Source organism: Lathamus discolor, chromosome 1, assembly GCF_037157495.1.
Source record: "Lathamus discolor isolate bLatDis1 chromosome 1, bLatDis1.hap1, whole genome shotgun sequence".
Lineage (NCBI taxonomy): Eukaryota > Metazoa > Chordata > Aves > Psittaciformes > Psittacidae > Lathamus > Lathamus discolor.
This window is the reverse complement of record NC_088884.1, coordinates 11,983,616-11,999,697: the sequence shown is the minus strand read 5'-3', so window position 1 is coordinate 11,999,697 and position 16,082 is coordinate 11,983,616. Positions and strand designations below refer to the sequence as shown.

Below are 16,082 nucleotides of genomic sequence, written 5' to 3'. Positions count from 1 at the left end.
GAATACAATATCATTTTTCTAATGATGCATTAGACTTGATTCAACTGGTGTTTTTTTTATAAACCACTCCTAAATAGGCAAAAGAAAGGAACACAAATGCAGCTTTCAGTATAGAATTCCACTGCATGAATGCTGAAAATAGCAAAAAAAAAAAAGCATAGTAATAACAAATAGTAAAACAAAAGCCCTTAAAGGCTCTGCACACCTAAAGTTTACTGACAGCATCGAGCTCCTTCCTTACAAGTATGGATGAAAAATCCAAGTACTTAAGACTAGTCTCTTTGTAAATGCCATAAGGTCTTTGGTTCTGGTGACAAAATAATTCACAGTACCTTGACACATCCTGCTGCAGTCTTGCCAGGGTCCGTAAGGATCCCACGTATACAGATCGCTCCTGTCTTCTATTGGGATATTGAAGGAATAACGCACATCAGGGTTGTATAAATTCCCTACACACAAAACCTTAATTGAGATAAAATGATAGCTGTTTTTCAGTGAATTTGAACATAAAATTATGAAGAGAATGTTCATGTAGCAAAGTTTTAAACATGAAAAAAGTAAATGCACACCTGTAAGGTTAGCTCTTCTTCGACTCTGTCAGTGCTGTTAATTCGTTCTATTGTATGGTTTGAACCACTGTACTCAAAGATGGCTCCTTGTATATTGATTTCTCTTTTTGACATGCTCACAACAAAATTTCCATTCAAGAGAAAATTTCCATGAATATCAGATAAAGCTAAAAGTAAAACAAAATATTGGAAATAAAGCATCTATTTAATTAGAAGGTTCCAACAATGAAAACTCTTAATACTATAATCTTCTCATTAACACTTAGCTTTATTTTAGTCCACGTGTAATACTTTAAAGTTATATCAAACAGTTTCTAATGCATGAATTCAATCCTAACCATCATTAACTTTCACCTGAGCAGTTGTCATGGATTTTCCTGTAATAACAACACAACTCCAATAACATTTGTTCTGCTGAAAGGCTGACTGCACATGCAGTCAACTTTTAAATTTGGTTAGGTTCTCCTACTGTAGCAGGAAACGATCATTATCTGTACTTCTGCCCTACTCTATAGCCCAAGTTCTTGTATTTGCTAGAGCTACTTTTAGTGTAGTGACTTTTTAAAGTAAATTTTAAAGTAAAAACAAATTATTAATTTATAACAATAATTTAATGACCAATTTCCATCACTAAAGATTAATAACAAGTTAAAAATGAAATTTAAGAATAAAGTAACATTGACACAGCAAAGTAAAAAATTTACAAAGTCATGCAATGTGCTATAATTCCTATTCTCTGACAAATGAACACACACATTCAAGAATTAGATACCTAACAACATCTCACTCATTTTTCTGAAAACTAGTATCTACAGAGAGACGCATGCAAATGATGATACAATGTAATCAGATATTTGCTCTAAAGACTTCTATCAGACTTCTGATAATACATGCCTAGAGATGAGCTCTGGCAAGAGCATAAAATCTATTCATCAATGTTATACACAGGAGGCTTTTTTACCTAGGTAGTTGTCATCTTCTGGTTTCCCTGAGTAACTGTGCTGCTGAATATCAATGTTTGTCGCTCCTTTGGGAATATTTACTACAACATTGTAACCTGCAATATAATTATTCACAAATTAATTATATATGAAAACAGTCAAATACTAGTAAATATGAACGTATAACTAGTTGTATTCACAAAACCCTACAGTACACCAGTGACAACTGCTGCTGACTGCCTGCATCTTTTATTAAAGGAAATGTGACTATCGTCATTAATATGAAATTTCTTTGTTGGTGTTTTTTTGTTTTGTTTTGTTTTTTAATCAGTTAACTGAGCATTGATTTTCCTAACTCTTCAAAATTCATTCCTGTGCTCAGGAATGTGAATCCAGTTCTTCACCAATAACATGAGTCCAAAGCACTCAGAAAAATCTCTAGAGAGCAGCACTACTCCAGAAAGCAGTCAAGTATAACAAGTGGAACTCAAGATACCTCCTCACAATTTAGCCACAAAACTTTTCTACTATAAAATGAACAAATTGCTTAATATGACATATGCTGACTCCCTGATGATACAGTTAGCTTTTCCCACAGCACTCAGCAGTCCTAAACACTCAAATACTGCAGTATTGCAGACCATACACATAGGTAGATATATTAGATAAACTAGCCATGCTTGATGCACATTCTGATACTTAAAATGTTACCCTAGTGCTCTCCCTTCAAAATACAAATGATCCACAAATGAGTCATCTTTACCTCCAACTACTATAATGGTAGCCTTGTCATAATGTAACAAAATAAGTATCATCAAAATCTACTTTTTAAAACTGTTACTCTGCACATAAGCATAGGTTTAAAAAAAAAAAAAAAGCTGTTTCTCACAGATGCTACTCACAAATTCAAATGGATTCTTATGGCCAAGAAAAAAATGAGTGTGGCAAAAATTGAAGAGAAGTAACAAACAAAAATGTGCAATCTGATGTGTTAACATAAACTTAGCTAAATTTTCCACCTATTTTTCTGGGTTTAACAGTCTTGCCATTATTTACCTTTAGTTACTTGGCAAACCTCTGCAAGCAAAGATTAAAGTGGCAATATCCTTTTCAAATTGTGCTGGATTTGGCTGGGATAGAGTTAATTTTATTCATGGTAGCTAGTATAGGGCTACATTTTGGATTTGTGCTGGAAACAGAGTTGATAACACAGGGATGTTTTAGCTACTGCTGAGCAGTGCTTACACATCCGCAAGACCTTTTCTGCTCCTCATCCCACCCCACCAGTGAGCAGGCTGGGCATGTCCAAGGAGTTGGCAAGGGAAACAGCTGGGGCAGCTGACCCCAACTTACCAAATGGATGTTCCGTATCATATAGTGCTGTGCTCAGCACATAAAGCTGGAAGAAGATGGAAGGGATATTTGTAGCAATGACATTTGTCTTTCCAAGTAACCACTAGACATGATAGAACCTTGCTGTCCTGGAGATGGTTGAACACCATGGGAAGTGGTGAATGAATTCCTTGGTTTGCTTTGCTTGCATGTGGGGCTTTTGCTTTATCTATTAAATTGTCTTTATCCCAACGCATGAGTTTTTTCACTTCTACTCTTCCAATTCTCTCCCCAGTCCTGCTGGGGGCGGGGATGTGTGTGGTGTAAGTGAGCCGCTGTGTGGTGCTTAGTTGCCATCTGGGGTTAAATTATGCCAAATTTCACATTTCATTAACTTCCCAGCGACTTTTAATCCATAAAACCCAATGCCATGTATTTAAATGAACATTTAACCTAATCACAGGTCCATTGCATTTACCAGCTGGGGGCAGCACTGCAATTGCAAATTGACACACTGCATGCTCTAGATAAATACAGTGGTCAATCTTCTGACTTACTGCAAAGAAAACCGAAAGACACTCAAAAAAGCCCCTCATATTGCACACTGAAAACCTTGTAGTAACACACTGACAGAAGACAAAATATGGGAGGAAACTATAAACAAAGCTGCATAACACATTGTCAGTGATAGGAGTATAGTAAAGGCACTGAAAATTATCACTTTTCAGGAAATTCTTAGATATTCTAATTTTATGCAATAATAATAGCCAAATAATAATTATGTGTACATAATTAGGTTACCATTTCCTAAACTTGGAGCTAAATAAGGTAGTATTTCACTGTAATGAATTTCTAATAATTGTTTAACTAGTGTTTAAACACTGAATTACAACATTGTAACTGTATGACTACAAGCATGTACCACAGGCTGTTATAGTTTAATTCCAAATTTTGCCTTAGTAAAACGACTTGTGTCAGTACAGAAAGGGACTAGGTGAAGTTAAAAGAATAAGATTAAGAGCATGGATTTTAGCATACTTATTTTGTGATCCTAACTCAGAACTCTTTTGGAAAACAACATTTCCTCAGACAATATTTTCAGTCATTAGCCTAGGGATACCACAGAACTCCCACGGACACTGAAGTTCTAGTGATCAGCTGACTACAGCCTCTTGTTTGCATTGCTGCACACCAGTGTGATAATCCCAAAGGTTACACATACTGTCCAGCAGTATAATTCACTATCGTATTTTATATGCTATAATTCCTATTGAACTTAATTTAAAACATTTAACTACGCTTAAAACCAAAATAACAAATAAATAAATAAATAAATAAAGCAAGGTTCTCCTCATCCCAAAATGTGTCAGTTTCTTTCTCCTCCAGCTTCAGTAGAAAGGAAGTAAGTCTGTGACAATGCAGAGAGTGACATTCTCAACCATATTTGTATAAATGGAAGTTTTATGTAACAGTCACCATCATCAAATGTATTTGTGACAAAATTCATGTGCTACCTATAAGCATAAAGGTCTTTCACAGTGGTGGGAAACAAAACCACTGACAGCCCTTTACTCAGAATTATTAAAGTCATACATTCTTTTCCCTTAGTGTTTTGACTGCATGTTCAGAAATCCAGTCTCTAATAGCTGACTGTGTCTTCTCCCAGCTTCTTGGGAGAGACACAAAAAAGTGACATGCATTTCTATGGGAAGGGTAGCTATATCCAACCTTTACCGTTTTCGGTACTTTTGCTTGGCTCAAGCCCTCTGCCAGGAAAAGAAAGTAACAAAAATAAATTTGTTTGACCACCAATTCCTTTGTTCTATAACGACCCTACTTGGCAGCTCCCCAGGTACCATTTTCACTTGGCATGAGGTCTCTTTCAACCAATGAAGTGGCATGAAGGAGCATTTAAGAATCTGTTATTAACCCAGAGACTTCTGTCCTTATGTTCTACACTACTACACTACTACAACTACTTAACTACACCGCTAATCACATAAAATAAATAGTCTCTCCATAACTCTCAAAAAGGACTACAGATAGAACTACCAGTAACTCAAAGTAACTAAATCAAAGAACTAGGAATCACCAGGATTACTCAGAAGTTTCTGATTCACTGCATGCCAATGAAGAGGAAAGAACATAAACATTGCTGGCCATATTCTCTGGAAAAAGAAAGCTCACATTTCACAGGCTATCTTTTTCACTGCAGGAAAAAAGGAACCTCATCAGCTGCTCACAGCACATCCTTCTTGCTATCTCTTTACACAACCAAAAGGAGACAGTGGAATAACTCCTTCAGCTGCATCGTTTCAGATGAGAGAAAGTGAAGTAGGAAGCATTCCTCCTTTTAAAATACTTTTACACTCATGATATATTTTATTCGTGTCTTTCATTTCGACCTTAAAGGAGTATGGCTTTTTCACCTTTAATAGGTTAGTATGTCACAGTGTTTGCCTCTGCACCCTTGAGAGGGTATGTGACTGAAAATCAGAGAAATTTCTTGTTGACAGCAGCCCTAAAGAGCATACTTCCTTGAATGTAAAACATAATTTCTAAGCCATACTGAAATGTGCATTAAGATTAAAACAAAACAAACAAACATACCATAACGAGCACTGTTGAAAGTACCTGCAAGAGTCTTACATGAAGAATTATCACCACCACAGATTCCACATTTGTCTCTCCTTGCCTTGGAATTCAAAACGTGATCACAGCCTGCTTGCTACAAAACAAATGAATAAATGAAAAATTACAATAGCCCTGTGTAATTCAGCTAACTAATACAACGAAAACAAAAACGTAAGCTTCCTACTCCCCAGAAACATTCTTATTCACTGTATATATCTGGTCTTCCTTGGTAATTCATGAAAAGCCTTCTATTATTTTAGGTGCTGTGATATAAGGGCAAAACACAATAGTGCTGTTGTACTAAAAATGTAGTCAAAGTCCAAATACACTTAGTATGTCAAAAATTGTAGAAGAATAAGTAACAATATGTAAAGATTTGGTATTTAAGAAAAATCAACATAGTGTATACATTTTAAGTTAAATTTAGATTAAAAAGTCTTGGAATCCCAAAAGCAGTATATATGTGCACATGGTCATCATTTCTTTTAAAGTCTGTCATTACTGCAAAAGAAGCAAAGGAATACACTGAGACTATACTGGTTAAACTAGTATAAGTACCATTTTTGTTTATGTATCTTTACTTAAACGTCCCTTTATTTAAAAGTATGATAAACTGAAAATTCTCTGCTATTTCCTCTTTCCTCTTCCTTCAATGCTATAAGAAAGCTACATTTTCAACTCATCATAAATTTACTCAGTTTCACTGCAACCAGCAAAACCTCAGCTTGACAAAAGTCTTGAATTGTTATAACATAGCACCTTGCTTCTCCCAAGAAAATCCTATGGCACTTCCGTAACTGCTAGTAAGCAAAGAATGCTTAAAGGATCCCTTTCAAGGGTCAGTTCCTTCTGACTTTGTAATGAAATAATAAATACATAATATATCTGACCTTGGATTTTATACTTTTTCCTTTGATAGCAGAAATATGATGGCAACAAACATGCAGCATGTTTCTTTCCTCCCTTTATGCCAATATTAGATCAGTTTCTCTTTGCTCACTTGTACAATATTAACTCTCTCGCATATGAGGCTTAATGAGGAAAGACTGTGGATTTTCAGATTCAACTGTTTGTTCTTCACTTAATTGCCTCCATTTCCGGGTCTTTAATTTGGTAGGGATTAAAATCATCTCAAGTAAATTCAAAACACCTTGCCTTACATGTTTTCAGTAATGGTTATTTGGATTAATACTCAATATCTAATTTACCACCTGCTAAAATTGATTTTAAAAATTAATAAGTTTAGATTTAAATACCCTGCATAAGCCTTGAACACAAAGGTCATTGGTTTCTGCTCCACAGGGAGTACCATCAGCAACTCTGTCCTTCAGCTGATAGTAGGAAGTTGTTCCAGAAACTCGGCAAAAAAGTTTACAGCGATCTTTCATTGAAACTGGAAAGAAAATCCAACAGGTTTCTTGTCTATTTAAAAATTTTAATTAAAGTAACATTTATATTTCATTTATTGAAAAAAATTACAATCACTTACTACCACTGTACTTTGGAAGCCAGCGAACAGCAGATGTAAGGCCGTTGATATTAAAGTGTTTGCCATCAAATTCAGAGCACTGTTGCTCCCGGAAGTCTTTTTTGCCTTTTGGACATGAATCAGTATTACACGATCGAAACTTCATCCTGCGGCCAACACAGTACTTTCCTCCACTTCTTGGTCTAACAAAAACAGGTAAATGTAAAACACACTCACTTTCTAAAACTGCAGCTTTTCATGGAAAGAAGCTTGAGCCACTGACCTGAAGGGGAATATCTCACCCAGCATTTTGCCATCTGTTACTGACTTTGCCCACAGACACTCTCATCTTCTATTGCAGACACTGTGTATACATTTATAACCAAGAGAAGGAAATAGAAAGTCCATGCAAAATACTACTGCTGAGGTAGGTGTTAAATAAGATGTTTATTAACGTCTATTACATTAGTATTTCTCCTACAGTCATAATTATTTTGCCTAGGAAAAAAAAGCATTATTAACACTTTTACCAATTCAGCCGAGAGTACAGCCCTATTTCTACAGAAGCAGCACCTCCTTCAGTAACTTGAAAATATTATTTCACAGAGTGACAGAGAAAGAAGACAGAGTTAGGAGCTGACACACTCTTTTCTGTAGTCCTAATATCAGTTTCAGTTTGAGGATCAAAAGAGCTAAAAAGGGAAAATTGTGGAAAACAGCCTCCTATATACTGTAAAGTCTAAAACCCATTTCCTAACTCTTATAAATCCTGCTACACATTAATTCAGTATTACTTAGGTTCCTGGGGAGGAAAAAACAACAAACAAAAACCAACCCAAAAAAAAAGGCACATTGATACTATCAGTTGCTACAGACTGACAGAGGCATATCTAATGGGAATCTAGCCTACCACCTGTTATTCATCAGAGAAAATAAAATAACCTGGGGTAGTTTGACTGAGGTTCATTTATCCCACTGATAATACCAAGATGACATAACTTCCTAGAAAACCCCAGAAACTACCCAGGCTGTAGCTATGGTTCTTTTTCTGGAGAAGTTCTCATTGACTTTTATTACAAAGAATGAAACCCACAATGAATTACGCAGTCGATGGAAGCTTCTCATTATAAAGGTGAAAAAGCCTTAAATCAAAGCAAATCAAGTGTTTTGCTAAAATTTTTACTAAGCAATGTATCTATTTCTTCTTGAAGCTTTAACTCCAAAGAAAGCACCTCAGTGTTTAAAGAAACTCTCGGCATTTAAAGTAAGGCTAGAAAAAAAGACCCTGCCAAAGTAAGACTGTAGAAATACCTATAAATATGAATGATATAGCTGAGAGACAAGAGTAATCTAAAAGTTCTCTGCATATTAGAGTCTGTTGACTCATCTCTCTTTTCAAACATGGCTGAAACAAGCATTTTTTATTGGTGCTTTGACCTAATTTGCACAACCCACAATACCTTCATTTTGTTTTGAACCAATCCATTAGGTCGGAATATATTCATTATGCAGTAATGTATAAGAACAAAAAAAAAACATACTCTGGCCTATTACACAGTCTGATGCTGCTCTTGATTCCACCTCCACAAGTTCTTGAACACGAGCTATAAGGTCCCCATGGTCCCCACTCTCCATCTACAGGACGCATCTCCATTTCTCTGCTCACACAAATTCCATGGCGGCAGTGCTGCACAGTCGACAGAATACAATTTGTGAGTCAAGCAAAAGTTTACTGTATATTTTAAGCACAGAAAGAATAAAATTTAAGAGCTCACTGCTCTTAATCTCAGTTTAGACATGTTCAAATTCCTTTAAGATATCTCAACCAGTAATCACATTTTCCAAAATGCTATCTAGAGTTCTTTGCTCCTTATGAAACCTACTGGATGCTGAATACATTTTAGGGCTTGTCACTTTATTCAAATGCCTATATAAGAAGCTCAAAATCCTTGAATTCCTGATGTTTTTGTAATTCTTAGAGCAAGATACTAAACTGCAATGTCTACTCTGTTACTTCAGATTTTAGTCCTGATGAAAAACTACCTAAAAATTCACCTAAAGGTGGAGTTTTATTTCATCTGCTGGGACTTACACTATTCAGACAATGAACACTGTAATACTATTCTGTTGTGGTCAAGTCAGTTCTTCACCACCCCATATCTGTAAACTGTTATTATTTATTGAAAGTGTAATTATTAGCTTTTTATTAAGAAGAATCAAGTGATCAGTCCCTTGCTTCTCAGTATTTGTTATCGAAGTCCCTGATTCTGCAAATATTTATCCACTTCAGCGATTACTCAAAAAAGTACATGACTAAGAAGTCTAAATGAGAATCTTATGATTGGTGCATGTGTGACTTCATTCAAAGAACCTGCAGGAATTACCAGCACTAATCCTATTGATGACTTACAGCATCTGGAATTCTAATTCGCTTGTATGCTTTAGAAAATCCCAAGTGGTATATTTGATCACAGCATAGTGGAATAGTTTACATACTAAACCAGGATATTTACAAGATACTAAAATGTCAGCACTGTATCTCCTGCTGAATTCTGTGTGGATAATGTGTCCTCAACTTTGTCCTTGACTCCATACACCCTCTGAAGCATCAAAGACTGCCCGCATCTGGAGACAAGACATTGGGCAGAATTGACTACATGGGGTCAGTGCTCACACACAATAGAGAGAATTCTTTATTTTAGATGACTGTTTGCAGACTCGGGATTAGACTGATCATTAGGTTTGTTGTCAGGACAGATTCTCCTAATTGTATTGACAGGGAGTGGCTTATTCCATCTTTCCCTGCAGTACATAGATGGATCACTCACTAGAATCATCAGAACAGATTACTTCAACTCAACTGCTTGTTATTTCTGAAGCTTAGGCTTTGCCTCTGTGACACAAAACAGCTTTGAATTAGCTTAAAGTCTAGAAGGATTTTGGTAACCAAAGTCTCTGGCACATAAATCTATTTAAGAACCTCTGACACACAGAAAATAAATTAACTCAAAGATTCCACCCTTTTATAAAACTAATTTAAATATTACATGGAATTTTCTCAATGGCTATTATAATGTTATAAATTTATTGTAGGAACTATCAATTAACATAGATTTCGCTGAAAACACAGAAATTACACGTGCAGTCTTTCTGAATATACCTGAATCCACGAAACTCAAATGTCCAGTGACTTTTATCGCTACATAAAATAATTCCTAGATGCAACATTTTACTAATTTGCATATGCTTTTATTATATTGATACTTACACTCATGTATTAACACTCATTTTGCTCTCAAAATAAGACTTTGTCACAGAATCAGATTTTTCTTTTCTGAGTTCTGCCCAAGTTCCTAATCCAATGTGGAGATAAAATTGACTGCATGTATAATTCTTCACCACACCAACTTCCATACATGGGCCATACCTTTTAAACCCTGAATATCTCCCTCTAAGAATATGACCATTCAAGGTGATTTTCAAGCTCAAAGTAAACACAAAATGAAAGCTAGATCATCCTGTCATACACTATTTAAATGATCCAACAAATTAGCCAGATCATCACTTGATTCTAAGACTAATGCTTTAACACCAGAGACATCATTACTTCACTACATATCTGCATATGATTTCTCACTGCAGTGCTTACTGTTAGTATTTATTACTTTTTTCAAGATGCCTTTAGAGTACCTTTGTACCCAAGCCTTCTATTACCTATCATCTAGTACATAGCAATAGACATAGACTTTTACATAGTGCACCCATAAGATAAGTATAAAGAAACATCAAGGATGTGCCCTTCCAAGAACTGTGATTAGCATCTTGGGAAGTATTTTTTTTATTACTATAGGCTAAAGAGTCTAAGTTCCCCTTGACAAAACTGCATCCAAAAAAAGCATCTAAAAGCATATGGGACAGTGACCAAGCGTTTAGGTTCTTCTTCCATCCACAGAAACATTTACAGTAACTTGAAGGGAGATTTCAGGAAAAGACAGAGTTGTAAAATGAAATTTTATACCCACAACAGCATTATTCTGACCCATAAAAATGCAAAGCACATGTTCACATCTGGGATTTTATAGCTTATTAAACAAACTTGTCTAAGCTATTATTGTGCTGCATTCCTACAGAAGCAACATGATGAAGTCACAGTAGAAAACTCCAGCCCCAGACATATTCCAGATGTTCCTCTATGCTTGCTTGAATCATTGCTTCACCGAGAATACTATGATTTACAGAACTTTTATAAAATTAAACATTATTGCTAATAATTTTTTTCCTACATTTGGTACGGCATATATAATGTATGCATTATGTAAACCAGGTATTACTTGTAAATCCAAACATAGTGATTGCAGCAAGTGGCAATTCTGTTCTAGTCACGGTCAACAGTTGGTTTTCTATCAAACCCACAAAACTTCTGACCCAAATCCACATGTAATTATATCTTTCAGAGATGAGAAGGAGGGTTAATGATTCAAATTAGGGATCAATGAATCTACAGGTACCCAGATTTATACTGAAGAGTCACCTGCCTATAATAAGCAGTTTGACTCTTACCTATGGACTGAACTATAATGTGATAAACTCATTTCAGGCACTTCCAACTTACCTTATAGCTAATTAAACTTGCTAAATTCCCAGAAAAGTAATTTTGAAAGAAATTATTAATGTGTTAATTGCCAGGCTATGATTCTACAATTCTATGAATCAAGGAGAATGACAGATGGATACGAGGGAAAAGGACCCCAAGTTCACTCTTACTGCCTGTATTTTCCAGACTACTCCCAGAGATACACATGCTTTTTGAAGACAGGGCAAAGACTGCAACATTGATGCTCAGTGTATGAGAACACAATTTCATGCATTGGAGCCCCATGTAGCATTGCAGGAAAGGTGGCTTAAAAAAACTATTGATCTATTTCCAGACATCAGCATGTTCCCTCAGGTGTTACTGGTAGCTGCTGACGCATCTAAAAGGAAAGATGACTGAACGCTGAAGACAAGCATGAGGAGAAAGTGAAAATGACAAAGCATTGCAGAAGTGGACACAATGGTCTGTATTTTCCCTTCCAAATATCCTATTCTATTGTTCCGATTTCTTTTTGCCCTACAAAATACAATTTCTTCACCCCTGATATCCTGACAGGGTTCTGAGAATGACTATGAGCCGGTGAATAGCACAGGAAGAGATAGTTGTAGTGGACCGAACATGGGAAAGGAAAATGGGCACAGCTGGTCCCACAAAACAGGTGAAAACTAAACACAGTGCTGCAGGACAAGATCAGTTCACTATACAGCATCCGGCCTGTAGCTGATGTCTGCGCATGAACTGTCTCAAAGTAGATTCCAATCATGTAGAGCTGGGAAAGAAGCATCAATCAGAAGTTACACAGATTCAGCACATAACCATATGAGTAGGGAGAAAAGATGATAACACCCACTCAGATGAATGCCAACGTCATAAATCTCAAAGCTGTTTTTTCTGGCTGTATTTATGCCTATTGATGTTCCCATTCATTCGTTTGAATGAATGTACTGCTACAGACCTCACTCTGCCTTGTCTGCTGCAAGTGGATGTAAGGAAACATTTAGCTGCATATTTGACCTATGCTCTCCATCTTTTTCCTTTAATACACATCATCAAGAAAGCACATTGCTCAAAGAACCTAGACAAGAAGCGGGGCATTGAGCACATAACAACAGCAAAAATAGACTGGCTAGTAAAATGACTATACAAGACATAAGAAATGGAGCTTACAGAAATGTCTAAGTTGCAACTATGGTAGCTCAGGTCCCTGTAGCACAGATTCTCAGACAGCTCTACAGTTAGTACTCAGATGATATTACCTACAAAACGCACAATACTTTAATAAATTTTTCAATGTTTTAAATTTTTTTTGTGAAAAAAAAAAAATCTATACATTTTATTTCTCCCTTGAAATATTCCCACAGAAAACTTTAAATCTTTCTGAAATCACATCTCATCAGGAAAGTATTTCACAAAAAAATCCCTGTTTATAGCAAAATTCTTGGTTTGAGCCCTTAAATACACTCTACTCTGCTTTTGCAGTTGAAAAGATCTGCTGCTGCTTCCCAGATGGTGAGCATATCCCTCTATCACCCAACTCTGCTAAAATCCATCCAAATTTATCATACTTACTTTACATATATATACCTATAATTAATTATGCTTTTAGATTAACTATTTCATGTATTACATTTATAAGGTAGTTAAGTAATGCGATGATTTTAAAAGAAATCAATACATGGGTAATACCCTACCAACTGAAGTACAGCACTTACTTCAGGATCAGACTTGTACTTTTACTGATCAAAGCAATTTTTTGTTGGTCTGCATCCCCATTCTCAGTTGTCCCTGTATCCCTCTCTTTATGTGGCTATAAAGGGACTAGGATGAAATCTTAATTCACTCAGTAGCTATTCTAGATATTTTTAGAGACACTAGGCTCAATATACAATATATCTAGAAAGTGAATAGAAGTAAGAAACATTTCTCTAAAGGCACAAACTTTCCAAGCAAACTGTGATTTGTAAGGTGGATTTTTTCTTGCTGTTAAGCAGCTTTTTCTGCCATTTGTATGTCCAGTGTTTAAGTAGCAAAATGACACTGTGAAGAACGGTTCCAGGACATGGAAAGGTCTGGGTCAGAATCACATAGATACTTCCTACCTGTTCTTTCCAACGTCCAAGGAATTAACTGAGTATGAGCCTATTTGTGTAGTGCTCAGGAATCCAGGCAGGATCCCAGTGCATTTCTTTAAAGTGTATCAAAAAATAATTAAAAAAAAAAAAAAAAGACATCTTATTGGGTATTTTGTTATTTTTATAGCAAAAAAAAAAAAAGACTTGTTTCGAGAATGCCACTCCTAGAAGATAGATCGTTTCACCAACTATTCTTCTTTGGAGGTTTTGGTCTTGTTTGGTTCAGTTGTGCATCACCAACTACAACAGATAAGTTAACCATTACTGGAATATCACATAAACTACAGTGCTAAAAACTGCATCACTTCATTTTACAGAAGCCAAGATTCTGAGCCAGGTGTAAGCTGGAGACAGATATATGTAAGGAGAGTTTGTCTATCAGTTGGCTTGTAACCAATTTGCTTACACGTAATAGTGTAAGTCTTTCTTTTCCATAATACCACAACTTACTACTCCTTTTAACTCTACTCATTAATAGTATTTTGTTGCCGTTTGTTTTGTTTGGGGCTTTGGGGAAGGAAGGTAGGAGGTGGGGGTATTCTAAAATCTGAACACACATGCCAACATGCCAAAACCTGAATCACTCTCCAAACTCAATACTTGCGAATTTCAGAAAGAAAGGAAAAAAACACCACCAAAACTTCCCAAGATTCCTACGCTCAAGGTAAGGAGAAATCTGTCGTACTATCCCAGTGTATAAGCACAAGTAAATTCCTCACTACAGAAACCTTGACAAGAATAGTCTCCCCAAAAATAAAAAAAAAAAGGCAGTAAAGAAATCAGCTGAAAGCATAATCCAAGCAGATGATACCAAGAGCCTGCTGGTCCATAGAAATGTCCAAGTACAAAGAAATTTCTGACTCGGATGCAATAGGAAGATCTAAGAGGAAGTGAAGCAAAAAGATCTGCTCCAAGTTGTTCACATTTCCTAAACATCCATTAAATTAACTCCTACCTGGAACGTGATGCTAACTAGAATTACAATAGTTAAGATCAGGAAGCCAGGCTAATTAAAGCAGTCCAGCTGCCGTCCTAATGGAAAATAACTCTCTTGTATATCTTGTAATATATAGGGGCCTCCTCTGGTATCTTGGTCCTCAACACAGTATATAAATACTGTTATTCCCATGATATATTGTGTTTTAAATTTGTATATATAGTTTATACCATCACAACTAAAATTACAACCATGTATACAAAATTCATTGCGGCACCCAGTGAGCAGGCTACTTTTGACTAATCATACAGTTCTTAATTCTGAAGATACTCTCACGGTAGCTTTGATTACAGAGATAAGGCAGAAAAAAAGCACTAGTAATTTACTATTTTTCATGCCATTGTTCCTCATTAAACAATAAAAATAACATTTTAATAAAAATGTATATTGTAGTTATGTTAAATACTTGCATTTAGGAAGACAACTCAGGAATGCATACCTTTGTATTTAATAATATCTCTCACAAAGAACATTAGAAACACTTTCAAGCAGTGACTAATGTAGTCCTATGCTGTGTAGAAATTCACCACTGCAAAACTAGTAAATGTTTACATATAACATGCCTAGATATATGTAGATATATTCACTATCATTTTGTCTCTGAAGTACCAATTAGGCCAAAGAATTTAAAAGCTGCATCCTCTGCTTCAGGGAAGGTCTGCATGATGTTAGAAGAGCTGCCAAATAGGCAAACAAAAACCATCGGAAGCAATGAGACACAAAGTGAGTATCAATGGAGTGACAAACTGTTCTCAGAAGCAGCAGAACTGCTCCTTATAGGCTACTGTCAGTCCTAAGCACTCAGAATTTGTAAAAAGAGGAGATGAAGAGAACTTTTCAGGTTCTTCAGCAGAAGCCAAGCAAGCAAATATAATTCATTTTTGCAGATAACTCCAAGATGAACAAAGTACAGTTCGATCAGCTCAAAGAAATTTGACTAGACAGCAAATTGAAGTAAAAGTGAAATGTTCAAATTCCCAAGAAAGTAATTTCTTTATTGTCTACAAGACACTGAAATGTTCAGCTGCTGTTTCCTTTTAACATTTTAAGAAAATGCTACCCCTACCTACTGCTAAGATTATATACATAAAGAAGTCACTGAGTTCTACAGGCACCATAACATATACAATACACAATTCTATTTCAAAATACATGCATTGATATTATTATCTGATATTATTATCATCTATTATTATTAGATTTTATCTTCTTGTATTTTTAGGGAAGGAAATACACAAGGCCTATTAGAGCACTCCATGGAGCAAGATCCACTAATTAGACACAACCTGAAGAATAACTGAAGAAGTGAAAAAAAAAAAAATCACATGTCAAATCTAAACTTAAAAAGTTGATACTAAAATTACAAATGCATTAAACGGATCTTTTCTGTATACATCACAGCAAAACTGCTGCAA

At 35.7% G+C, this 16,082-nt stretch overlaps 1 protein-coding gene across 1 annotated transcript in view; it reads right to left on the bottom strand.

Moving 5' to 3' along the window:
* The window catches only part of ADAMTS20 (ADAM metallopeptidase with thrombospondin type 1 motif 20), a 91,324-nt gene that overhangs the window by 39,226 nt on the left and 36,016 nt on the right, over positions 1 to 16,082 (bottom strand). Inside the window, exons 12-18 of the mRNA XM_065691669.1 lie at positions 8,486 to 8,631; positions 6,966 to 7,147; positions 6,733 to 6,869; positions 5,453 to 5,570; positions 1,531 to 1,626; positions 570 to 736; positions 333 to 462 (exon numbers count right to left, since the gene is read on the bottom strand). Coding sequence (XP_065547741.1) covers positions 333 to 462; positions 570 to 736; positions 1,531 to 1,626; positions 5,453 to 5,570; positions 6,733 to 6,869; positions 6,966 to 7,147; positions 8,486 to 8,631 — 976 coding nt within the window. The remainder of the gene's footprint in view (positions 1 to 332; positions 463 to 569; positions 737 to 1,530; positions 1,627 to 5,452; positions 5,571 to 6,732; positions 6,870 to 6,965; positions 7,148 to 8,485; positions 8,632 to 16,082) is intronic.